Source organism: Oncorhynchus kisutch, linkage group LG13 (genome assembly GCF_002021735.2).
Source record: "Oncorhynchus kisutch isolate 150728-3 linkage group LG13, Okis_V2, whole genome shotgun sequence".
Taxonomy (NCBI): Eukaryota; Metazoa; Chordata; class Actinopteri; order Salmoniformes; family Salmonidae; genus Oncorhynchus; species Oncorhynchus kisutch.
Window position 1 is genome coordinate 62,332,239 of NC_034186.2, and position 26,217 is coordinate 62,358,455.

The window sequence follows — 26,217 nt, forward strand, 5'->3', positions numbered from 1 at the left end:
GATGGAAGAGGAGAAGCACTGGGAGGGAGGCGGCGGGGGTAAGATGGAAGAGGAGAAGCACTGGGAGGGAGGCGGCGGGGGTAAGATGGAAGAGGAGAAGCACTGGGAGGGAGGTGGCGGGTGTAAGATGGAAGAGGAGAAGCACTGGGAGGGAGGCGGCGGGGGTAAGATGGAAGAGGAGAAGCACTTTGCAGGGAGGCGGCGGGGGTAAGATGGAAGAGGAGAAGCACTGGGAGGGAGGCGGCGGGGGTAAGATGGAAGAGGAGAAGCACTTTGGCAGGAGGCGGCGGGGGTAAGATGGAAGAGGAGAAGCACTGGGAGGGAGGCGGCGGGGGTAAGATGGAAGAGGAGAAGCACCTTGCAGGGAGGCGGCGGGGGGTAAGATGGAAGAGGAGAAGCACTGGGAGGGAGGCGGCGGGGGTAAGATGGAAGAGGAGAAGCACTGGGAGGGAGGCGGCGGGGGTAAGATGGAAGAGGAGAAGCACTGGGAGGGAGGCGGGCGGGGTAAGATGGAAGAGGAGAAGCACTGGGAGGGAGGCGGGCGGGGGTAAGATGGAAGAGGAGAAGCAACTGGGAGGGGAGGTGGCGGGGGTAAGATGGAAGAGGAGAAGCACTGGGAGGGAGGCGGGGCGAGGGTAAGATGGAAAGAGGGAGAAGCACTGGGAGGGAGGTGGGCGAGGGTAAGATGGAAGAGGAGAAGCACTGGGAGGGAGGCGGCGGGGGTAAGATGGAAGAGGAGAAGCACTGGGAGGGAGGCGCGGGGGTAAGATGGAAGAGGAGAAGCACCTGGCGGGGTAAGAGGAAGGAGAAGCACTGGTGGCGTGTGGGGTAAGATGGAAGAGGGAGAAGCACTGGGAGGGAGGCGGCGAGGGTAAGATGGAAGAGGAGAAGCACTGGGATGGAGGTGGCGAGGGTAAGATGGAAGAGGAGAAGCTCTGGGAGGGAGGTGGCGGGGGTAAAGATGGAAGAGGAGAAGCTCTGGGAGGGAGGTGGCGGGGGTAAGATGGAAGAGGAGAAGCACTGGGAGGGAGGCGGCGGGGGTAAGATGGAAGAGGAGAAGCACTGGGAGGGAGGCGGCGAGGGTAAGATGGAAGAGGAGAAGCACTGGGAGGGAGGTGGCGGGGGTAAGATGGAAGAGGGAGAAGCACTGGGAGGGAGGCGGCGGGGGGTAAGATGGAAGAGGAGAAGCACTGGGAGGGAGGTGGCGGGGTAAGATGGGAAGAGGAGAAGCACTGGGAGGGAGGCGGCGAGGGTAAGATGGAAGAGGAGAAGCACTGGGAGGGAGGTGGCGAGGGTAATGATGGAAGAGGAGAAGCACTGTGAGGGAGGTGGCTGGGGTAAGATGAAGAGGAGAAGCACTGGGAGGGAGGCGGCGGGGGTAAGATGGAAGAGGAAAGCACTGGGAGGGAGGCGGCGAGGGGTAAGATGGAAGAGAGAAGCACTGGGAGGGAGGTGGCGGGGGTAAGATGGAAGAGGAGAAGCACTGGGAGGGAGGCGGCGGGGGGTAAGATGGAAGAGGAGAAGCACTTTGCAGGGAGGCGGCGGGGGTAAGATGGAAGAGGAGAAGCACTGGGGAGGGAGGCGGCGGGGGTAAGATGGAAAGGAGAAGCTCTTTGCAGGGAGGCGGCGGGTTAAGATGGAAGAGGAGAAGCACTGGGAGGGAGGCCGGCGGGGGTAAGATGGAAGAGGAAACAGCACTGGGAGGGGAGGTGGCGGGGGTAAGATGGAAGAGGAGAAGCACTGGGAAGGGGAGGTGGCGGGGGTAAGATGGAGAGGAGAAGCACGGGGAGGGAGGCGGCGCGGGGTAAGATGGAAGAGGAGAAGCACTGGAGGGAGGGTGGGGCAGGGGAGGTGGCGGGGGTAAGATGAAGAGGAGAAGCACTGGGAGGGAGGTGGCGGGGGTAAGATGGAAGAGGAGAAGCACTGGGAGGGAGGTGGCGGGGTAAGATGGAAGAGAAGCACTGGAGGGAGGCGGCGAGGGTAAGATGGAAGAGGAGAAGCACTGGGAGGGAGGCGGCGGGGGTAAGATGGAAGAGGAGAAGCACTGGGAGGGAGGCGGCGAGGGTAAGATGGAAGAGGAGAAGCACTGGGAGGGAGGCGGCGGGGTAAGATGGAAGAGGAGAAGCACTGGGAGGGAGGCGGCGGGGGTAAGATGGAAGAGGAGAAGCACTGGGAGGGAGGTGGCGGGGGTAGATGGAAGAGGAGAAGCACTGGGAGGAGGCGGCGGGGGTAAGATGGAAGAGGAGAAGCACTTTGCAGGGAGGCGGCGGGGGTAAGATGGAAGAGGAGAAGCACTGGGAGGGAGGCGGCGGGGGTAAGATGGAAGAGGAGAAGCACTTTGCAGGGAGGAGGCGGGGGTAAGATGGAAGAGGAGAAGCACTGGGAGGGAGGCGGCGGGGGTAAGATGGAAGAGGAGAAGCACTGGGAGGAGGCGGCGGGGTAAGATGGAAGAGGAGAAGCACTGGGAGGGAGGCGGCGGGGGTAAGATGGAAGAGGAGAAGCACTGGGACGGAGGCGGCAGGGGTAAGATGGAAGAGGAGAAGCACTTTGCAGGGAGGGCGGGGTAAGATGGAAGAGGAGAAGCACTGGGAGGGAGGCGGCGGGGGTAAGATGGAAGAGAAGAAGCACTGGGAGGGAGGCGGCGGGGGTAAGATGGAAGAGGAGAAGCACTGAAGGGAGGCGGCGGGGGTAAGATGGAAGAGGAGAAGCACTGGGAGGGAGGTGGGGGGGTAAGATGGAAGAGGAGAAGCACTGGGAGGGAGGTGGCGGGGGTAAGATGGAAGAGGAGAAGCACTGGGAGGGAGGAGGCGGGGGTAAGATGGAAGAGGAGAAGCACTGGGAGGGAGGTGGCGGGGGGCAAGATGGAAGAGGAGAAGCACTGGGAGGGAGGTGGCGGGGGTAAGATGGAAGAGGAGAAGCACTGGGAGGGAGGCGGCGGGGGTAAGATGGAAGAGGAGAAGCACTTTGCAGGGAGGCGGCGGGGGTAAGATGGAAGAGGAGAAGCACTGGGAGGGAGGCGGCGGGGGTAAGATGGAAGAGGAGAAGCACTTTGCAGGGAGGCGGCGGGGTAAGATGGAAGAGGAGAAGCACTGGAGGGAGGCGGCGGGGGTAAGATGGAAGAGGAGAAGCACTGGAGGGAGGCGGCGGGGTAAGATGGAAGAGGAGAAGCACTGGAGGGAGGCGGCGGGGGTAAGATGGAAGAGGAGAAGCACTGGGACGGAGGCGGCAGGGGTAAGATGGAAGAGGAGAAGCACTTTGCAGGGAGAGGGCGGGGGTAAGATGGAAGAGGAGAAGCACTGGGAGGGAGGCGGCGGGGGTAAGATGGAAGAGAAGAAGCACTGGGAGGGAGGCGGCGGGGGTAAGATGGAAGAGGAGAAGCACTGAGAGGGAGGCGGCGGGGTAAGATGGAAGAGGAGAAGCACTGGGAGGGAGGTGGCGGGGGTAAGATGGAAGAGGAGAAGCACTGGGAGGGAGGTGGCGGGGGTAAGATGGAAGAGGAGAAGCACTGGGAGGGAGGGCGGGGTAAGATGGAAGAGGAGAAGCACTGGGAGGGAGGTGGCGGGGGCAAGATGGAAGAGGAGAAGCACTGGGAGGGAGGTGGCGGGGGTAAGATGGAAGAGGAGAAGCACTGGGAGGGAGGAGGCGGGGGTAAGATGGAAGAGGAGAAGCACTGGGAGGGAGGCGGCGGGGTAAGATGGAAGAGGAGAAGCACTGGGAGGGAGGTGGCGGGGGTAAGATGGAAGAGGAGAAGCACTGGGAGGGAGGTGGCGGGGGTAAGATGGAAGAGGAGAAGCACTGGGAGGGAGGTGGTGGGGGTAAGATGGAAGAGGAGAAGCACTGGGAGGGAGGTGGCGGGGGTAAGATGGAAGAGGAGAAGCACTGGGAGGGAGGCGGCGGGGTAAGATGGAAGAGGAGAAGCACTGGGAGGGAGGCGGGGGGTAAGATGGAAGAGGAGAAGCACTGGGAGGGAGGTGGCGGGGGTAAGATGGAAGAGGAGAAGCACTGGGAGGGAGGCGGCGAGGGTAAGATGGAAGAGGAGAAGCACTGGAGGGAGGTGGCGGGGGTAAGATGGAAGAGGAGCAGCACTGGGAGGGAGGTGGCGGGGGTAAGATGGAAGAGGAGAAGCACTGGGAGGGAGGCGGCGAGGGTAAGATGGAAGAGGAGAAGCACTGGGAGGGAGGCGGCGGGGGTAAGATGGAAGAGGAGAAGCACTGGGAGGGAGGCGGCGAGGGTAAGATGGAAGAGGAGAAGCACTGGGAGGGAGGCGGCGGGGGTAAGATGGAAGAGGAGAAGCACTGGGAGGGAGGCGGCGGGGGTAAGATGGAAGAGAGAAGCACTGGGAGGGAGGTGGCGGGGGTAAGATGGAAGAGGAGAAGCACTGGAGGAGAGGAGGCGGCGGGTAAGATGGAAGAGGAGAAGCACTTTGCAGGGAGGCGGCGGGGTAAGATGGAAGAGGAGAAGCACTGGGAGGGAGGCGCGGGGTAAGATGGAAGAGGAGAAGCACTTTGCAGGGAGGCGGCGGGGGTAAGATGGAAGAGGAGAAGCACTGGGAGGGAGGCGGCGGGGGTAAGATGGAAGAGGAGAAGCACTTTGCAGGAGGCGGCGGGGGTAAGATGGAAGAGGAGAAGCACTGGGAGGGAGGCGGCGGGGGTAAGATGGAAGAGGAGAAGCACTGGGAGGGAGGCGGCGGGGGTAAGATGGAAGAGGAGAAGCACTGGGAGGGAGGCGGCGGGGTAAGATGGAAGAGGAGAAGCACTGGGAGGGAGGCGGCGGGGGTAAGATGGAAGAGGAGAAGCACTGGGAGGGAGGTGGTGGGGGTAAGATGGAAGAGAGAAGCACTGGGAGGGAGGCGGCGAGGGTAAGATGGAAGAGGAGAAGCACTGGGAGGGAGGTGGCGAGGGTAGATGGAAGAGGAGAAGCACTGGGAGGGAGGCGGCGGGGGTAAGATGGAAGAGGAGAAGCACTGGGAGGAGGCGGCGGGGGTAAGATGGAAGAGGAGAAGCACTGGGAGGGAGGTGGCGGGGTAAGATGGAAGAGGAGAAGCACTGGGAGGGAGGCGGCGAGGGTAAGATGGAAGAGGAGAAGCACTGGGAGGGAGGTGGCGAGGGTAAGATGGAAGAGGAGAAGCTCTGGGAGGGAGGTGGCGGGGGTAAGATGGAAGAGGAGAAGCACTGGGAGGGAGGCGGCGGGGGTAAGATGGAAGAGAGAAGCACTGGGAGGGAGGCGGCGAGGGTAAGATGGAAGAGGAGAAGCACTGGGAGGGAGGTGGCGGGGGTAAGATGGAAGAGGAGAAGCACTGGGAGGGAGGCGGCGGGGGTAAGATGGAAGAGGAGAAGCACTGGGAGGGAGGTGCGGGGGTAAGATGGAAGAGGAGAAGCACTGGGAGGGAGGCGGCGAGGGTAAGATGGAAGAGGAAAGCACTGGGAGGGAGGTGGCGAGGGTAAGATGGAAGAGGAGAAGCACTGGGAGGGAGGTGGCGGGGGTAAGATGGAAGAGGAGAAGCACTGGGAGGGAGGCGGCGGGGGTAAGATGAAGAGGAGAAGCACTGGGAGGGAGGCGGCGAGGGTAAGATGGAAGAGGAGAAGCACTGGGAGGGAGGTGGCGGGGTAAGATGGAAGAGGAAGCACTGGGAGGGAGGCGGCGGGGGTAAGATGGAAGAGGAGAAGCACTTTGCAGGGAGGCGGCGGGGGTAAGATGGAAGAGGAGAAGCACTGGGAGGGAGGCGGCGGGGTAAGATGGAAGAGGAGAAGCTCTTTGCAGGGAGGCGGCGGGGTTAAGATGGAAGAGGAGAAGAACTGGGAGGGAGGCGGCGGGGGTAAGATGGAAGAGGAGAAGCACTGGGAGGGAGGCGGCGGGGGTAAGATGGAAGAGAGAAGCACTTTGGCAGGGAGGCGGCGGGGATAAGATGGAAGAGGAGAAGCACTGGGAGCGAGGCGGCGGGGTAAGATGGAAGAGGAGAAGCACTTTGCAGGGAGGCGGCGGGGTAAGATGGAAGAGGAGAAGCACTGGGGAGGGAGGCGGCGGGGGTAAGATGGAAGAGGAGAAGCACTGGGAGGGAGGCGGCGAGGGTAAGATGGAAGAGGAGAAGCACTTTGCAGGGAGGCGGCGGGGTAAGATGGAAGAGGAGAAGCACTGGAGGGAGGCGGCGGGGGTAAGATGGAAGAGGAGAAGCACTTTGCAGGGAGGCGGCGGGGGTAAGATGGAAGAGGAGAAGCACTGGGAGGGAGGCGGCGGGGGTAAGATGGAAGAGGAGAAGCACTTTGCAGGGAGGCGGCGGGGTAAGATGGAAGAGAGAAGCACTGGGAGGGAGGCGGCGAGGGTAAGATGGAAGAGGAGAAGCACTTTGCAGGGAGGCGGCGGGGTAAGATGGAAGAGGAGAAGCACTGGGAGGGAGGCGGCGGGGGTAAGATGGAAGAGGAGAAGCACTTTGCAGGGAGGCGGCTGGGGTAAGATGGAAGAGGAGCAGCACTGGGAGGGAGGCGGCGGGGGTAAGATGGAAGAGGAGAAGTACTTTGCAGGGAGGCGGCGGGGTTCAGATGGAAGAGGAGAAGCACTGGGAGGGAGGCGGCGGGGGTAAGATGGAAGAGAAGAAGCACTGGGAGGGAGGCGGCGGGGGTAAGATGGAAGAGGAGAAGCACTGGGAGGGAGGCGGCGGGGGTAAGATGGAAGAGGAGAAGCACTGGGAGGGAGGCGGCGGGGGTAAGATGGAAGAGGAGAAGCACTGGGAGGGAGGCGGCGGGGTAAGATGGAAGAGAGAAGCACTGGGAGGGAGGCGGCGGGGGTAAGATGGAAGAGGAGAAGCACTGGGAGGGAGGCGGCTGGGGTAAGATGGAAGAGGAGAAGCACTGGGAGGGAGGCGGCGGGGGTAAGATGGAAGAGGAGAAGCACTGGGAGGGAGGCGGCGGGGGTAAGATGGAAGAGGAGAAGCACTGGGAGGGAGGCGCGGGGGTAGATGGAAGAGAAGAAGCACTGGGAGGGAGGCGGCGGGGGTAAGATGGAAGAGGAGAAGCACTGGAGGGAGGCGGCGGGGGTAAGATGGAAGAGGAGAAGCACTGGGAGGGAGGCGGCGGGGGTAAAGATGGAAGAGGAGAAGCACTGGGAGGGAGGCGGCGGGGTAAGATGGAGAGAAGAAGCACTGGGAGGGAGGCGGCGGGGGTAAGATGGAAGAGGAGAAGCACTTTGCAGGGAGGCGGCGGGGGTAAGATGGAAGAGAGAAGCACTGGGAGGGAGGCGGCGGGGTAAGATGGAAGAGAAGAAGCACTGGGAGGGAGGCGGCGGGGTTAAGATGGAAGAGGATAAGCACTTTGCAGGGAGGCGGCGGGGTAAGATGGAAGAGGAAGCACTGGGAGGGAGGCGGCGGGGTAAGATGGAAGAGGAGAAGCACTTTGGAGGGAGGCGGCGGGGATAAGATGGAAGAGGAGAAGCACTGGGAGGGAGGCGGCGGGGGTAAGATGGAAGAGGAGAAGCACTGGGAGGGAGGCGGCGGGGTAAGATGGAAGAGGAGAAGCACTGGGAGGGAGGCGGCGGGGTAAGATGGAAGAGGAGAAGCACTGGGAGGGAGGGGCGCGGGGTAAGATGGAAGAGGAGAAGCACTGGGAGGGAGGCGGCGGGGGTGTAAGATGGAAGAGGAGAAGCACTGGGAGGGAGGCGGTGGGGGTAAGATGGAAGAGGAAAGCACTGGGAGGGAGGCGGCGGGTGTAAGATGGAAGAGGAGAAGCACTGGGAGGGAGGCGGCGGGGGTAAGATGGAAGAGGAGAAGCACTGGGAGGGAGGCGGCGGGGGTAAGATGGAAGAGGAGAAGCACTGGGAGGGAGGCGGCGGGGGTAAGATGGAAGAGGAGAAGCACTGGGAGGGAGGCGGCGGGGTAAGATGGAAGAGGAGAAGCACTGGAGGGAGGCGGCGGGGGTAAGATGGAAGAGGAGAAGCACTGGGAGGGAGGCGGCGGGGGTAAGATGGAAGAGGAGAAGCACTGGGAGGGAGGCGGCGGGGTAAGATGAAGAGGAGAAGCACTGGAGGGAGGCGGCGGGGATAAATGGAAGAGGAGGAAGCACTGGGAGGGAGGCGGCGGGGGTAAGATGGAAGAGGAGAAGCACTGGGAGGGAGGCGGCGGGGGTAAGATGGAAGAGGAGAAGCACTGGGAGGGAGGCGGCGGGGGTAAGATGGAAGAGGAGAAGCACTGGGAGGGGGGGGCGGCGGGGGTAAGATGGAAGAGGAGAAGCACTGGGAGGTGCGGCGGGGGTAAGATGGAAGAGGAGAAGCACTGGGAGGGAGGCGGCGGGGGTAAGATGGAAGAGGAGAAGCACTGGAGGGAGGCGGCTGGGGTAAGATGGAAGAGGAGAAGCACTGGGAGGGAGGCGGCGGGGGTAAGATGGAAGAGGAGAAGCACTGGGAGGGAGGCGGCGGGGGTAAGATGGAAGAGGAGAAGCACTGGGAGGGAGGCGGCGGGGGTAAGATGGAAGAGAAGAACACTGGGGGGAGGCGGCTGGGGTAAGATGGAAGAGGAGAAGCACTGGGAGGGAGGCGGCGGGGTAGATGGAAGAGGAGAAGCACTGGGAGGGAGGCGGCGGGGGTAAGATGGAAGGGAGAGCACTGGGAGGGAGGCGGCGGGGTAAGATGGAGAGAAGAAGCACTGGGAGGGAGGCGCGGGGGGGGTAAGATGAAGAGAGAAGCACTGGGAGGGAGGCGGCGGGGTTAAGATGGAAGAGGAGAAGCACTGGGAGGGAGGCGGCGGGGTAAGATGGAAGAGGAAAGCACTGGGATGGAGGCGGCGGGGTAAGATGGAAGAGAAGAAGCACTGGGAGGGAGGCGGCGGGGTAGATGGAAGAGGAGAAGCACTTTGCAGGGAGGCGGCGGGGGTAAGATGGAAGAGGAGAAGCACTGAGGGAGGCGGCGGGGGTAAGATGGAAGAGAAGAAAGCACTGGGAGGGAGGCGGCGGGGGTAAGATGGAAGAGGATAAGCACTTTGCAGGGAGGCGGCGGGTAACGATGGAAGAGGAGAAGCACTGGGAGGGAGGCGGCGGGGGTAAGATGGAAGAGGAGAAGCACTTTGCAGGGAGGCGGCGGGGATAATATGGAAGAGGAGAAGCACTGGGAGGGAGGCGGCGGGGTAAGATGGAAGAGGAGAAGCACTGGGAGGGAGGCGGCGGGGGGTAAGATGGAAGAGGAGAAGCACTGGGAGGAGGCGGCGGGGGTAAGATGGAAGAGAAGAAAGAACACTGGGAGGAGGCGGCGGGGGTAAGATGGAAGAGGAGAAGCACTGGGAGGGAGGCGGCGGGGGTAAGATGGAAGAGGAGAAGCACTGGAGGGAGGCGGCGGGGTAAGATGGAAGAGGAAACACTGGAGGGAGGTGGCGGGGTAATATTGAAGAGAAGAAGCATTGGGAGGGAGGCGGGGGGTAAGATGGAAGAGGAGAAGCACTTTGAGGGAGGCGGCGGGGGTAAGATGGAAGAGGAGAAGCACTGGGAGGGAGGCGGCGGGGGTAAGATGGAAGAGAAGAAGCACTGGGAGGGAGGCGCGGGGTAAGATGGAAGAGGATAAGAAGCACTTTGCAGGGATGCGGCGGGGGTAGATGGAAGAGGAGAAGCACTGGGAGGGAGGCGGCGGGGGTAATGATTGAAGAGGAGAAGCACTGGGAGGGAGGCGGCGGGGGTAAGATGGAAGAGGAGAAGCACTGGGAGGGAGGCGCGGGGGTAAGATGGAAGAGGAAAGCACTGGGAGGGAGCAGCGGGGGTAAGATGGAAAGATAAGCACTGGGAGGGAGGCGGCGGGGTAAGATGGAAGAGGAGAAGCACTGGGAGGGAGGCCAGCGGGGGTAAGATGGAAGATAGAGAAGCACTGGGGGGAGCGCGGGGTAAGATGGAAGAGGAGAATCACTGGGAGGGAGGCGGCGGTGGTAAGATGGCAGAGGAGAAGCACTGGGAGGGAGGCGGCGGGGGTAATATGGAAGAGGAGAAGCACTGGGAGGAGGCGGCGGGGTAAGATGGAAGAGAGAAGCACTGGGAGGGAGGCGGCTGGGTAAGATGGAAGAGGAGAAGCACTGGGGAGGGAGTCGGCGGGGGTAAGATGGAAGAGAAGAAGCACTTTGGCAGGGAGGCGGCGGGGGTAAGATGGAAGAGGAGAAGCACTGGGAGGGAGGCGTCGAGGGTAAGATGGAAGAGGAGAAGCACTGGGAGGGATGGGCGGCGGGGTAAGATGGAAGAGAGAAGCACTGGGAGGGAGGTTGGCGGGGTAAGATGGAAGAGGAGAAGCACTGGGAGGGAGGCGGCGGGGGTAAGATGGAAGAGTGAGAAGCACTGGGAGGTGAGGCTGCGGGGTAAGATGGAAGAGGAGAAGCACTGGGAGGGAGGTGCGGGGGTAAGATGGAAGAGGAGAAGCACTGGGATGGAGGCGGGGCGGGGTAAGATGGAAGAGATAAGAGCCTGGAAGGGAGCGGCGGGGTAAGATGGAAGAGGAGAAGCACTGGGATGGGGAGGCGGCGGGGGTAAGATGGAAGAGGAGAAGCACTGGTAGAGGAGGCGGCGGGAGTAAAATGGAAGAGGAGAAGCACTGGGAGGGAGGCGGCTGGGGTAAGATGGAATAGGAGAAGCACTGGGAGGGAGGCGGCGGGGGTAAGATGGAAGAGGAGAAGCACTGGGAGGGAGGCGGGCGGGGTAAGATGGAAGAGGAGAACACTGGGAGGGAGGCGGCGGGGGGTAAGATGGAAGAGGATAAGCACTGGGAGGGAGGCGGCGGGGTAAGATGGAATAGGAGAAGCACTTTGCAGGGAGGCGGCGGGGGTAATATGGAAAGGTAGAGCACTGGGAGGGAGGTGGCGGGGGTAAGATGGAGAGAAGAAGCATTGGGAGGGAGGCGGCGGGGGTAAGATGGAAGAGGAGAAGCACTTTGCAGGGAGGCGGCGGGGGTAAGATGGAAGAGGAGAAGCACTGGGAGGGAGGCGGCGGGGGTAAGATGGAAGAGAAGAAGCACTGGGAGGGAGGCGGCGGGGGTAAGATGGAAGAGGATAAGCACTTTGCAGGGAGGCGGCGGGGGTAAAATGGAAGAGGAGAAGCACTGGAGAGGAGGTCGGCGGGGGTAAGATGGAAAGAGGAAGCACTGGGAGGAGAGCTCGGGGTGGTAAGATGGAAGAGGAGAAGCACTGGGGAGGGAGGCGGCGGTGGTAAGATGGAAGAGTAGAAGCACTGGGAGTGAGGCAGCGGGGTAGATGGAATAGAGAACCTGGGAGGGAGGCGGCGGGGGTAAGATGGAAGAGGAGAAGCACTGGGGAGGGAGCATGCGGGGTAAGATGGAAGAGGAGAAGCACTGGATGTAGCGAGGGCTGGGGGTAAGATGGAGAGGATAAGCACTGGGAGGGTTAGGCGCGGGGGTACGATGGCAGAGGAGAAGCACTGGGAGGGAGGCGGCGGGGGTAAGATGGAAGAGGAGAAGCACTGGGAGGGAGGCGGGCGGGGGTAAGATGGAAGAGGAGAAGCACTGGGAGGGAGGCGGCGGGGTAAGATGGAAGAGGAGAAGCACTGTGAAGGGAGTCGGGCGGGGGTTAAGATGGAAGATGGAGAAGCACTTTGCAGGGAGGCGGCGGGGGTAAGATTGAAGAGGAAAGCACTGGGAGGGAGCGGCGAGGGTAAGATGGAAGAGGAGAAGCACTGGAGGAGCGGGCGGGGGTAAGATGGAAGAGGGAAAGCACTGGGAGGGAGGTTGGCGGGGGTAAGATGGAAGAGGAGAAGCACTGGAGGGAGGCGGCGTGGGGTAAGATGTGAAGAGGAGAAGCACTGGGAGGGAGGCTGCGGGGGTAAGATGAAGAGGAGAAGCACTGGGAGGGAGGTGGCGGGGGTAAGATGGAAGAGGAGAAGCACTGGGAGGAGGCGGCGGGGTAAGATGGAAGAGGAGAAGCACTGGGAGGGAGGCGGCGGGGGTAAATGGAAGGGAGAAGCACTACTGGGAGGGAGGCGGCGGGGGTAAGATGAGAAGAGTAGAAGCACTGGGAGGAGGCGGCGGGAGTAAGATGGAAGAGGAGAAGCACTGGGAGGGAGGCTTCGGGGGTAGATTGGAAGAGGAGAAGCACTGGAGGGAGGCGGCGGGGGTAAGATGAAGAGGAGAAGCACTGGGAGGGAGGCGGCGGGGGTAAGATGGAAGAGGAGAAGCACTGGGAGGGAGGCGGCGGGGGTAAGATGGAAGAGGAAAGCACTGGGAGGGAGGCTGCGTGGTAAGATGGAAGAGGAGAAGCACTTTGCAGGGAGGCGGCGTGGGTAAGATGGAAGAGAGAAGCACTGGGAGGCGGCGGCGGGGTAATATGGAAGAGGAGAAGCACTTTGCAGGGAGGGGCGGCGGGGGTAAGATGAAGAGTAGAAGCACTGGGAGGGGAGGCGGTGGGGTAAGTGTGATATTTCGTCAGGTGAACTGCAGCAGAGTTGTGTACTCGCCTCGGCAGAAATGTTTTGAAGTACCCNGGAGGCGGCGGGGGTAAGATGGAAGAGAGAAAGCACTGGGAGGGAGGCGGCCGGGGTAAGATGGAAGAGGAGAAGCACTGGGAGGGAGGCGGCGGGGTAAGATGGAAGAGAGAAGCACTGGGAGGGAGGCGGCGGGGGTAAGATGGAAGAGGAGAAGCACTGGGAGGGAGCGGCGGGGGTAAGATGAAGAGGAGAAGCACTGGGAGGGAGGCGCGGGGGTAGATGGAAGAGGAGAAGCACTGGAGGGAGAGCGGCGGGGGTAAGATGGAAGAGGAGAAGCACTGGGAGGGAGGTGGCGGGGGTAAGATGGAAGAGGAGAAGCACTGGGAGGGAGGCGGCGGGGGTAAGATGGAAGAGGAGAAGCACTGGAGGGAGGCGCGGGGGGTAAGATGAAAGGAGAAGCACTGGAGGGAGCGGCGGGGGGTAGGGAAGAGAGAAGCACTGGGAGGGAGGCGGCGGGGGTAAGATGGAAGAGGAGAAGCACTGGGAGGGAGCGGCGGGGGTAAGATGGAAGAGGAGAAGCATTTGCAGGGAGCGGGGGGGTAAGATGGAAGAGGAGAAGCACTGGGAGGGAGGCGGCGGGGGTAAGATGGAAGAGGAGAAGCACTGGGAGGGAGGCGGCGGGGGTAAGATGGAAGAGGAGAAGCACTTGGCAGGGAGGCGGCGGGGGTAAGATGGAAGAGGAGAAGCACTGGGAGGGAGGCGGCGGGGGTAAGATGGAAGAGGAGAGCACTGGGAGGGAGGCGGCGGGGTAAGATGGAAGAGGAGAAGCACTGGGAGGAGGCGGCGGGGGTAAGATGGAAGAGGAGAAGCACTGGAGGGAGGCTGCGGGGGTAAGATGGAAGAGGAGAAGCACTGGGAGGGAGGCGCGGGGGTAAATGGAAGAGGAGAAGCACTGGGAGGGAGGGAGGCGGCGGGGGTAAGATGGAAAGGAGAAGCACTGGGGGAGGCGGCGCGGGGTAAGATGGAAGAGGAGAAGCACTGGGAGGGAGGCGGCGGGGGTAGATGGAAGAGGAGAAGCACTGGGAGGGAGGTGGCGGGGGTAAGATGGAAGAGAAGAAGCTGGGGGGAGGCGGCGGGGTAGATGGAAGAGGAGAAAGCACTTTGCAGGGAGGCGGCGGGGGTAAGATGGAAGAGGAGAAGCACTGGGAGGGAGGCGGCGGGGGTAAGATGGAAGAAGAAGCACTGGGAGGGAGGCGGCGGGGTAAGATGGAAGAGGATAAGCACTTTGCAGGGAGGCGGCGGGGTAAGATGGAAGAGGAGAAGCACTGGGAGGGAGGCGGCGGGGTAAGATGGAAGGAGAGCACTGGGAGGGAGGCGGCGGGGGTAAGATGGAAGAGGAGAAGCACTGGGAGGGAGGCGGCGGGGTAAGATGGAAGAGGAGAAGCACTGGGAGGGAGGCGGCGGGTAAGATGGAAGAGGAGAAGCACTGGGAGGGAGGCGGCGGGGGTAAGATGGAAGAGGAGAAGCACTGGGAGGGAGGCGGCGGGGGTAAGATGGAAGAGGAGAAGCACTGGGAGGAGGCGGCGGGGTAAGATGGAAGAGGAGAAGCACTGGGAGGAGGCGGCGGGGGTAAGATGAGAAGAGAAGCACTGGGGGGAGGCGGCGGGGTAAGATGGAAGAGGAGAAGCACTGGGAGGGAGGCGGCGGGGTAAGATGGAAGAGGAGAAGCACTGGGAGGGAGCGGCGGGGTAAGATGGAAGAGGAGAAGCACTGGGAGGGAGGCGGCGGGGTAAGATGGAAGAGGAGAAGCACTGGAGGGAGGCGGCGGGGGTAAGATGGAAGAGGAGAAGCACTGGGAGGGAGGCGGCGAGGGTAAGATGGAAGAGGAGAAGCACTGGGAGGGAGGCGGCGGGGTAAGATGGAAGAGGAGAAGCACTGGAGGGAGGTGGCGGGGTAAGATGGAAGGAGAAGCACTGGGAGGGACGGCGGGGTAAGATGGAAGAGGAGAAGCACTGGGAGGGAGGCTGCGGGGTAAGATGGAAGAGGAGAAGCACTGGGAGGGAGGTGGCGGGGTAAGATGGAAGAGGAGAAGCACTGGGAGGGAGGCGGCGGGGTAAGATGGAAGAGGAGAAGCACTGGGAGGGAGGCGGCGGGGGTAAGATGGAAGAGAGAAGCACTGGGAGGGAGGCGCGGGGGTAAGATGGAAGAGGAGAAGCACTGGAGGGGAGGCGGCGGGAGAGATGGAAGAGGAGAAGCACTGGGAGGGAGGCCGTGCGGGGGTAAGATGGAAGAGGAGAAGCACTGGGAGGGAGGCGGCGGGGGTAAGATGGAAGAGGGAGAAGCACTGGGAGGGAGGCGGCGGGGGGTAAGATGGAGAGGAGAAGCACTGGGAGGGAGAAGAGGACGCACTGGGAGGTGAGGCGGCGGGGTCAGATGGAAGAGGAGCCTGGGAGGGAGGCGGCGGGTAGATGGAAGAGGATAAGCACTTTGCATGGGAGGCGGCGGGGGTAAGATGGAAGAGGACGAAGCACTGGGAGGGACGGATGGCGGGGGGGTAAGATGGAAGAGAAGACAGGCATATTGGGAGGAGAGGCGGCGGGGGTAGGATGGAAGAGGAGAAGACACTTTGCAGGGAGTTGCCGGCGGGGGTAAGATGGGAAGATGGGAGAAGCACTGGGAGGGAGGCGGCGGGGGGTAAGATGAGAAGAGAAGCAAGCATCTGGGAGGGAGGGCGGCGGGGGTAAGATGGAAGAGGATAGCACTTTGCCAGGGAGGCGGGCGGGGGTAAGATGGGAAGAGGAGAAGCACTGGGATGGAGGGCGGCGGGGGGTAAGATGGAAGAGGGAGAGCCTGGGAGGGAGGCGGCGGGGGTAAGATGGAAGAGGAGAAGCACTGGGAGGGAGGCTGCGGGGGTAAGATGGAAGAGGAGAAGCACTGGGAGGGAGGCAGCGGGGGTAAGATGGAAGAGGAGAAGCACTGGGAGGGAGGCGGCGGGGGTAAGATGGAAGAGGAGAAGCACTGGGAGGGAGGCAGCGGGGGTAAGATGGAAGAGGAGAAGCACTGGGAGGGAGGCGGCGGGGGTAAGATGGAAGAGGAGAAGCACTGGGAGGGAGGCGGCGGGGGTAAGATGGCAGAGGAGAAGCACTGGGAGGGAGGCGGCGGGGGTAGATGGAAGAGGAGAAGCACTGGGAGGGAGGCGGCGGGGTAAGATGGAAGAGGAGAAGCACTGGGAGGGAGGCGGCGGGTGTAAGATGGAAGAGGAGAAGCACTGGGAGGGAGTCGGCGGGGGTAAGATGAAGAGGAGAAGCACTTTGCAGGGAGGCGGCGGGGGTAAGATGGAAGAGGAGAAGCACTGGGAGGGAGGCGGCGAGGGTAAGATGGAAGAGGAGAAGCACTGGGAGGGAGGCGGCGGGGGTAAGATGGAAGAGGAGAAGCACTGGGAGGGAGGTTCGGCGGGGGTAAGATGGAAGAGGAGAAGCACTGGAGGGAGGCGGCGGGGGTAAGATGGAAGAGGAGAAGCACTGGGAGGGAGGCTGCGGGGGTAAAGATGGAAGAGGAGAAGCAATGGAGGGAGGTGGCGGGGGTAAGATGGAAGAGGAGAAGCACTGGGAGGGAGGCGGCGGGGGGTAAGATGGAAGAGGAGAAGCACTGGGAGGGAGGCGGGGGGGGGTAAGATGGAAGAGGAGAAGCACTGGAGGGGAGGCTGCGGGGTAAGATGGAAGAGAGAAGCACTGGGAGGGAGGCGGCGGGAGTAAGAATGGAAGAGGAGAAGCACTGGGAGGGAGGCGGCGGGGGTAGATGGAAGAGAGAAGCACTGGGAGGGGAGGCGGCGGGGGTAAGATGGAAGAGGAGAAGCACTGGGAGGGAGGCGGCGGGGGTAAGATGGAAGAGGAGAAGCACTGGGAGGGAGGCGGCGGGGGTAAGATGGAAGAGGAGACGCACTGGGAGGGAGGGAGGGCGGCGGGTGGGTCAGATGGAAGAGGAGAAGCAATTTGCAGGGAGCGGCGGGGGTAAGATGGAAAGAGAAGAAGCACTGGGAGGAGGAGGGCCGTCGGGGGGTAAGATGGAAGAGGAGAAGCATTTGCAGGGAGGCGGCGGGGGGTAAGATGGAAGAGGAGAAGCACTGGGATGGGAGGCGGTGGGGGTAAAGTGTGATATTTCGTCAGGTGAACTGCAGCAGAGTTGTGTACTCGCCTCGGCAGAAAATGTTTTGAAAGTACCCTGCTAAACATGCTGATGGTTGGGGAAAGTGAAGTGTGTTTTCTACTACCGCTCCTCAGGCTCTCTTTCCTGATGAATAGGCGGGACGCACGGATGGGAATAGTCCTCAGAAGAACCACTTTCCCCTCCGACAGGAGTAAGGTCCTAGAGATGTTGATGCCAGTCTGTCTGGAGGCACTAATAGTAGCCTAGCCCCCAATATATTGGCAAGCTGCTGCTGAGGAACTCCTTTTGGGGGTCTTTATTATCTTGGTCAGTTGGAAAGAGATTAGGCTGTCATTTTGGAGCATTCCCCCAAGTTGCAGTTGGTAGAGCATTGAACCATCTCTACCACAACCACTACTACCAGAAACCTATGTATAGTTATGGTTGACCTTATATCATAGTGTCACCATCTCTCCTGGTTAAGGAACAGGTCTCTATGAGGTCCACTCACCACTATCTTGGCGTCGCGAACTGTGTTCTCGGGCACGGTGACCCAGTACTCTAGCTGCCCCCACTGGGGCGGATGGTTGTGTACGTTGGTGATGATGACGGTCAGCTCCACAGAGCTGCTCCTGTTGCCCCCGTCTGTGGCCACGATCTGCTGGCTGATCCTCGACGTCTGACGACAAATAGAAGAGAGGAAGGAGGGGCGACACGGAGGTTAGACATGGAAAGCATATGGAGCTGAACAAAACCCATGGTTGACCCCCCCCCCCCCCTCTTGGAAGGTCTTTATCTCTGTCTACATCAGTTTGTTCCAATCCACTAAGTAACAGATCAGATGCATCATATTTACAACCTTATCCACTTAGTCCGTGTCATGACCTTCCAGTGACCTCCTCCTCTAAACCACAACCTTCCTACTGTCTACAGAAGACTGCTCTGATGTCGTTCATCCTTACATCACGCGAGAGATACGGGAGAGAGACAGAACGAGAAACAGAGAGAGGGAGAGAGACAGGGAGGGAGAGAGAGAGAGAGAAAGAGAGCAATGAGAGAGGAGACATTCCAACTGACATGGAGGTATTCAGATAAATGATTCTCTGCAAGGAGAGTGTGAAAGCTTGGTTAAACAGATCCTTGCTAAGGAGAAGAGTGTGATGAGAGAAAGGGCTGTTTCAACATTATTTATATGGGATATTAACTGGGAGACTTCACAAGTCCATTGTGTGACAGGGTGAAGATGGGGTCATTCACTCCACATCTTGGGATGTGGTTGGACTTGGAGAACAAAGAGATGGTGCTTTTCTATGATATATTCCACTAGTTGGTACGGGTCACTTAGAACCTAACCTCAAGCATCCCACCTTCCCCCCTCTTTCTTACCCTCTTCCCCCTTTCCCTTTCTCCTTCTCAGCTGTGGCAGAATGGGGGAGAGAGAGAGAGAGAGAGAAAGAGAGAGAGAGAGAGAGAGAAAGAGAGAGAGAGAGAGAAAGAGAGAGAGAGAGAGAGATTCTAACAACGTAAGATCTACAACATAGCTCTACCCGACATATATCACGGTTGATATCAATCTTATGGCCAAATTCACCAGAGATACTATTGATTCCGTACATACAGTTGAAGTTGGAAGTTTACATACACTTAGGTTGTAGTCATTAAAACTTGTTTTCAACCACTCCACAAATGTCTTGTTAACCGACTATAGTTTTGGCAAGTCGGTTAGGACATCTACTTTGTGCATGACACAAGTCATTTTTCCAGAAATTGTTTACAGACATATTATTTCACTTATAATTCACTGTATCACAATTCCAATGGGTCAGAAGTTTACATACACTAAGTTGACTTTGCCTTTAAACAGCTTGAAAAACCCCAGAAAATGACGTCATGGATTTAGAAGCTTCTGATAGGCTAATTGACATCATTTGAGTCAATTGGAGGTGTATCTGTGGATGAATTTCAAGGCCTACCTTCAAACTCAGTGCCTATTTGCTTGACATCATGGGAAAATCAAAAGAAATTGGCCAAGACCTCAAAAAAACAATTGTAGACCTCCACAAGTCTGGTTCATCCTTGGGAGCATTTTCCAAATGCCTGAAGATACCACGTTCATCTGTACAAACTATAGTACGCAAGTATAAACACCATGGGACCACGCAGCCGTCATACCACTCAGGAAGGAGACGCGTTGTCTCCTAGAGATGAACGTACTTTTGGTGCAAAAAGTGCAAATCAATCCCAGAACAGCAAAGGACCCTGTGAAGATGCTGGAGGAAACAGGTACAAAAGTATCTATATCCACAGTAAAACGAGTCCTATATTGACATAACCTGAAAGGCCACTCAGCAAGGAAGAAGCCACTGCTCCAAAACCGTCATAAAAATGGCAGACTACGGTTTGCAACTGCACATAGGGACAAAGATCCTACTTTTCGGAGAAAAGAAAAATAGAACTGTTTGGTCATAATGACCATCGTTATGTTTGGAGGAAAAAGGGGGATGCTTGCAAGCCAAAGAACACCATCCCAACCGTGAAGCATGGGGTGGCAGCATCATGTTGTGGGGGTGCTTTGCTTCCGGAGGGATTGGTGCACTTCACGAAATAGATGGCATCATGAGGTAGGAAAATTATGTGGATATATTGAAGCAACATCTCAAGACAGTCAGGAAGTTAAAGCTTGGTCGCAAATGGGTCTTCCAAATGGACAATGACCCCAAGCATGCTTCCAAAGTTGTGGCAAAATGGCTTAAGGACAACAAAGTCAAGGTATTGGAGTGGCCATCTCAAAGCCCTGACCTCAATCCTATAGAACATTTGTGGGCAGAATTGAAAAAGCGTGTGCGAGCAAGGAGGCCTACAAACCTGACTCAATTACACCAGCTCTGTCAGGAGGAATGGGCCAAAATTCATCAAACTTATTGTGGGAAGCTTGTGGAAGGCTACCCGAAACGTTTGACCCAAGTTAAACAATTTAAAGGCAATGCTACCAAATATTAATTGAGTGTATGTAAACTTCTGACCCACTGGGAATGTGATGAAAGAAATAAAAGATGAAAGAAATAATTATCTTTACTATTATTCTGACATTTCACAATCTTAAAATAAAGTGCTGATCCTAACTGGTCTAAGACAGGGAATTTTTACTAGGATTAAATGTCAGAAATGGTGAAAAACTGAGTTTAAATGTAATTGGCTAAGGTTTATGTAAATCTCCGACTTCAACTGTACCTCTGCACTCCCGAACGGGACTGTAAAATCTTACAGAGGATATTCACTTTTAAACAATGGCATACATTGAACAGTTGTAGGCCTACATACAGTATGATAAGCTGTGAATACAAACAATTAAGCTAGCAAACTATAATGACAAACCACACCAAAAACAAGAATACATGAAGAGAATACAGCGAGAGAGACCAGGAAACAGAAGACTTGGACAATGAGAGAGAGCGCACGAGAGCGATGAGGAAGACAGCGAAACAATAGAAAGAGAGCTCAGTGCCGACAAACCCCTACAAATATAACGTTTCTGCACGATGCCAACTCCCCTCTGCCTGGAGGGAGACAGCCAAATGTCGGAAATAAACGTGCACGAACGCACCCACGCATCCACACAGACACACGTAAATATATTTATGCATGTGTGAATACAATGCTTCCTCAGGCTGTGGGTAAGATACATAGTGCTATATATACACATATAGAGAGACAGGGGCATTGTTGTTATTCCAGACCGTGCCATGTTTAATATGCATCCACAGAGGGAGGTAGGAAGAGTGTGCAGCAGTCTCAGTGGATGATATCAAGCCAGTCGGAAGGATCGGTACGCAGTGTACACACACACACTGGGAGGGAGCACAGGGTGGTGCTGTACACACACACACACGGGGGAGTGCAGGAGGCTGTAAAAACACCTGTACTGGACCAGTGGTGCATAGAGAAGAGGTACACACACACGCACACCAAACATACACACAACACACAGACACACACCTGTGAGATGGGGTGGTTGACGTACACCCAGCCTGTGCTGGGGTTGATGTGCAGGTAGGCCGGCTGCTGACGGGACAGAGAGTAGGCGATAGCGGCGTTACTCCCCTGGTCATCATCGTGTGCTGCTGCTCGCAGGAAGCTAGTCCCCACCGGCGTGTCCTCGCGCAGGAAGTCTGCCACATGAAGGGTTAACACATCAACATTGCCGCCGACAACAAACAACATCAACGAGAGCAATAACAACAGCAGCGGTGGTGGCAATTTCCGGCTGAAATCAACGCATTTCAGTCACAGAGACCCGAAATAAATGCGTGTGTCCTAGAAACATTTCAGTCTCCCTGTTAAATAGTTAATAAGCCACTCCAACAGTCTTGTTCTAATGTGATAAAAGGGATTCTGACATGGGGCTTATCAACACACATATTTGCACACATGGTAAACAAACACGGACTCCGGAGAGCAGGGAGGCGTCAACGTTTTCATCAGTCTTAAAAGCTTTCCAGGATTACTTGTGATTTAATATATACATCAGGTTTATTGGGACTTCAGGGGGGCTGCTAAGTCTTACCTTTCACAATATTGCTTTACCTTGAAAACTGTTAAGACACAGAAGCCACAAGGCAGTGACATTGGACTGGGATAAGAGGACATTGGGTCTTTGAGCTGTTGGACATTGCTGAGCAAGCACAGTTTTGACTTGACCTTTGACCTTACACTACACTTGGCAGAACAAGGTGAGGGAGGGAACTCTCACATGAACGGACAAATCCCTGGTACCCGGGCCTTAAACAGGATTTTATGGGGGAACGGGTTGAACTCATTTCCTCTGTTGGCTTTAGAATGGAATAACATTTGAATTCCTGGTGGAATATCGAGCAAAGGGTTTAGTAAGCACTTGTTGGAGGGGTGTGGAGGAGGGGAGAGGGAAGCTTGGATAAGGGGACAGTCCCTTTGTGTCTATGGCAGGGCAACCCTGAGAGAGAACACTGGTTCCCCTAAGCAACACTCAACATTAAACAACCATATTTGGTGTTGGGGGATTAAAAGACAGCAGCCAAGATAATACCTTTATAATACCTTTATAATACCTTTATAATACCTTTATAATACCTTTATAATACCTTTATAATACCTTTATAATACCTTGATAAGATGATTTATGTATTGGACAAGGCAAGATCAACAGGCACATTTGATAATGAAATTGTCTGAACCAAACAGGAGAAGGACAGAGGTTGAAATGATGAGCGTGACGGAGATGAACCAAGGTGTGACAGAGGTGACTCTTACACTGGTAGCGGCTGTTCTCAAACTTGGGGTCGTTGTCGTTCTGGTCTGCGATGAGGATGGTGATCTGGCAGATGCCGATGAGGGGCTCCTGGGCCAGGTCTGTCGCCGTGACAGACAGGGAGTACTCCCTCTGGCGCTCGCGGTCAAAACTCACTGTGGTGCTAATCACACCTGGAGACATACACACGCACGCACACACACACACACACACACACACACACACACACACACACACACACACACACACACACACACACACACACACGTATTTTACCGAATGTTACTGATGTCCTCTAGATACGTACAGTCAGCCATTCCACAGCAATGAATTAGAGATGTTTTGATACAGTTGGACTGTAGTCTGTTTACTAACCAGTGTCAGGGTTGATGACGAAGCCGGATGATGTCCCGTCTCGGTGCATGATCCCGTATTTGACCTCTCCGTTGACCCCCATGTCTGCGTCGAGGGCGTGAACGCGGAGGACAAATGTCCCAGGGGGCTGGTTCTCCAGGACACCGGTGTTGACACTGTAGTTATGGCACTGAGGGGGCAGAGTTCACACAGCACTTATGGCATTGATGCTGCATTTGTCAGTTGTAAAAGTAAGTCCCAATTAAAAATGACCAGTAGCCGACACACTGGTCAACCAGCACAGATGGACTGTGACTACCCCAGCCAGCATTCAACATCCATCACGATAAGACTAGTTAACACGCATGACGTGGGGAGCAAGGAGTTGCCAAATCTAACGGGATGCCAGATTTTGCACACTTAGCACTCCTCCTCCCGTGTAGGAACCCACTGACCCTGTGGGCAAGTCCCTGCTGAAATATTCATCTTTGGGGACGAACCGTGCTGAGCTGATCTGAGCTATGCTAAGAGGGGATTCTGGTCTGACCCTGGAGTGTTCAGGACTGCAGTGGAGTGGAGTTCTGCCCCACAGGAGAACACCAGCTGTCTCTACTTTGAACTTGCAACCTGGCATGTTCCTCTCTCTCTTTCTGTCATCTCTCTCATCCCTAGTGCTGTGGACCTCTGCCTCTCCTCCCTCAGTCACTATGTAACTCTCTCTTTCTTTCTTTCTTTCTTTCTTTCTTTCTTTCTTTCTTTCTTTCTTTCTTTCTTTCTTTCTTTCTTTCTTTCTTTCTTTCTTTCTTTCTTTCTTTCTTTCTTTCTTTCTCTCTCTCTCTCTCTCTCTCTCTCTCTCTCTCTCTCTCTCTCTCTCTCTCTCTCTCTCTCTCTCTCTCTCTCTCTCTCTCTCTCTCTCTCTCTCTCTCTCTCTCCTTATCGCTATCAGTCTTTCTTGCTCTTTGCCCCTCTCTCTTTTGTTTTCATCTCCACTGCAACTTGATATGCCTCATCCCTCATGTATTTTTCGACAGCACACAGGCTTCACACACACCCATAATGTGTCCAATGCCCCCCTTCCCTCACCTCTTCAAAGACAGGCTTGTTGTTGTTGATGTCGTTGATGCCCACTATGACCTGGGCGGAGTTACTGAGGGGATAGGGTCCGTCTGCCGCGTTGTCATCAGTGGCGGTAATGTTGAGGATGTACTGGGGGCCACGCAGGATAGGAGGGGGGCTCCGCCGCAGTTTGATGATGCCTAGAGAGAGAGACAATGGCAGCCATCTTTGTTACTATAGCACACATTGCAGTCTTGTCAAACAGACAAACCTACTACACGCACACAAATAATCAAACCAACACCCAAAACGTAGCTTTAACTACAAAGGGGGGAAATATTTTACCCCAAGCCCCCACCCTTTACAATCCCCTACAACAAGCCCTTTAGGACCCTACATCTTTTGACACATTTCTCCAATGCAGATTCCTCACAAATAAATAAGTAACTATGTCTACCAAAGTACCGAGAGAAATATACATAAAAAAACAGCTTAAGTCTTTGAAGTGACAACTTTTCCCCTCGGTAACAGTGGAAAAAGCCAAAGGACATCTTTGTGTGTGTGTGTGTGTGTGTGTGTGTGGCCGTAATAGGCTGTGTGGTGGAGAGGCAGTGCAGTGCGGGGCTGGTGATAAGGAAGGCAGGGGGCTTAAGCATTAGTCAGTGTTTCCACCTCGGAGGCGAGAGAGGGCTCTTGTAAACAAACGATAACCGGAAGATTGCCAACACAGACGTAGAGAGACTCGACTGTGAAGAAAGTCTGAAAGCCAGTACATCGAGAGACTGAGAGACTTATATACATACACATACAAACACACATACACGTACAAACACATGCACACACACACACACACACACACACACACACACACACATACACAAAAGGAGACGGACTCAAAACATCTATTTACAAGGAGTCCACAAAGACAAACAGAGACGAACAGGAAAATAAAAGGGTCTGTGCTGGGAGAGTATGACTATGAAGTGTGTGTGAGAGTAGAGGGGGTTCTTGTTAGAGATTTGGGTTCCCGCTGGCCTAGCATTGAGCTTGATCCCCAATTGAAGTTACCACAGCAACACAAGCTAATCTGAATAACAAGTATGTGTGTGTGTGTGTGTGTGTGTGTGTGTATGTGCGTGTGTGTGTGTGTGTCCAGGCATATTCTTGTTTTTTCTCCTTCTGAATTAGTGTATGCACATGTTAGAGTTCATCTGCATTTATGCGTTAGGGTTTAAGAATGTCTGTTAATCTCCATACATGCATATGACTGTCCGTTTGTCTGCCTGTGTTTTCATGTGTGTCTGAATGTCCTTCTATAGAACCACTATGTTATACCTTCTCCAGTCCTTCGCCATACAAGCCCTTGCACCCACCCTTACACAAACCCTTGGAAACACAACACTGTCAACTCTACGCACCCTTCTGGTTGTCCAGCTGAAAGTTACTGTCCTCGTTGCCGCCAGTGATGGCGTAAGAGACCCCGTCTCCATCAGGGTCATTGGCGTGGACAATGGCCACCAGAGTGTCAGGACCGGCGTCCTCCGACAAGAACGTCTTATAGCTGCAGACAGACAGAGAGAGAGAAAGGGAGAGAGAGGGAGAGAAAGGGAGAGAGAGAGAGAAAGGGACGGAGGGAGGGATTAGATCGATAGATAGATAGATAGATAGAAAAGAAAGAAAGAAAGAGAGAGAGAGAGAGAGAGAGAGAAGAGAGAAAGATTTGTAAAACAAATATTCATACAGTCATTATTATTATATTGTGTAATTGGCATTACATTTAATTTGCATGTATTTTCTTTCATCATTTATTCATTTCAGAGGGATGAGAGAAAAAGAGGGATGAGAGAGAACCTGCCGTAGCTCATCCCCAAACCCTACCATCTGTTTCCCTCCCCAGCCCTCTGAAGCGTCTCTTCTGGTACCATGGACTAGTCCTGCCCCAGAGAAGGGGAGCACACACACACACACACACACCATGTTTAATGGATTGGCCCATCCTCTGTAGGCATGTGGCAGGGCTAAAGTCTCACTGTGTCCCTCTCTGTGTGCTAGTGTGTCACTGTTGGCACGCTGCTATATCTCTGCATGGTTCCAAATGGTTCGCTCTGCCTGTGGCTACGCTAGCCAAATGCCACCTCATAGGACTGAAGAGGGAGTTGTGTGTGTGTGTGGATGTATGGTTGTGTGTGTGTGGATGTATGGTTGTGTGTGTGATGGAAGGGGGGCAGCCAACCAGCACAGTGGCATAGGATAAGAGAGGAGGAATGAGAGGAGAAAAGGGGGGTTAGAGGGGGAGAAACAAATAGAGGGACAACATACACAGCTTGAGAGAAGATAGGAGCCTCGTCGTTGGTATTGGCCATTCTGAACCGGATGGAGGCGGTCCCGGTGCGGGGTGGAGTCCCGTTGTCCACGGCAACCACCACAAACTCGTACATGTGATTGGGCCGCTCGTAGTCCAACCGTTGGCTGGGGCTCACCACACCCCTGGAAGAGATGGCAAAGTCTGGACTCTGGATGAAGTAGGAGAGCTCTGAGTTGAGCCCTGTGTCACAGTCCCTCGCTAGAACTAGAGAGGAAGACAGGAGGATGAGAAGAGGAAGACAGGTGGAAGAGTCATTATCTTTATAATCAGCTTGTACACATTGGAAATCATTATTCCAGTTTTGCAAAGAAGGAAATAACCAACAGAAATACTCAGTGGTTAATGTGGGTGTATGTCTGTACACACACACACACACACACACACACACACACACACACACACACACACACACACACACACACACACACACACACACACACACACACACACACACACACACACACACACACACACACAACATTTGGTAATCATTTATCTAGTAGTCTGTGTGTGTAGCCTTACATTGGACATTCTTCACATCTTAGTCATTTAACAGATGCTCTTATCCAGAGCGACATGCATTAGTCTTAACGACTTAAAGTAGTCTTCCACCCTTCCACCCTCCC

At 56.2% G+C, this 26,217-nt stretch overlaps 1 protein-coding gene across 1 annotated transcript in view; it reads right to left on the minus strand.

Annotated features, from left to right (window-relative positions):
* si:dkey-22o22.2 (neural-cadherin) overlaps positions 1-26,217 on the minus strand; it is a 134,054-nt gene that overhangs the window by 40,476 nt on the left and 67,361 nt on the right. Inside the window, exons 6-12 of the mRNA XM_031786841.1 lie at positions 25,546-25,795; positions 24,645-24,787; positions 23,254-23,426; positions 22,192-22,360; positions 21,819-21,989; positions 20,529-20,701; positions 17,044-17,211 (exon numbers count right to left, since the gene is read on the minus strand). Coding sequence (XP_031642701.1) covers positions 17,044-17,211; positions 20,529-20,701; positions 21,819-21,989; positions 22,192-22,360; positions 23,254-23,426; positions 24,645-24,787; positions 25,546-25,795 — 1,247 coding nt within the window. The remainder of the gene's footprint in view (positions 1-17,043; positions 17,212-20,528; positions 20,702-21,818; positions 21,990-22,191; positions 22,361-23,253; positions 23,427-24,644; positions 24,788-25,545; positions 25,796-26,217) is intronic.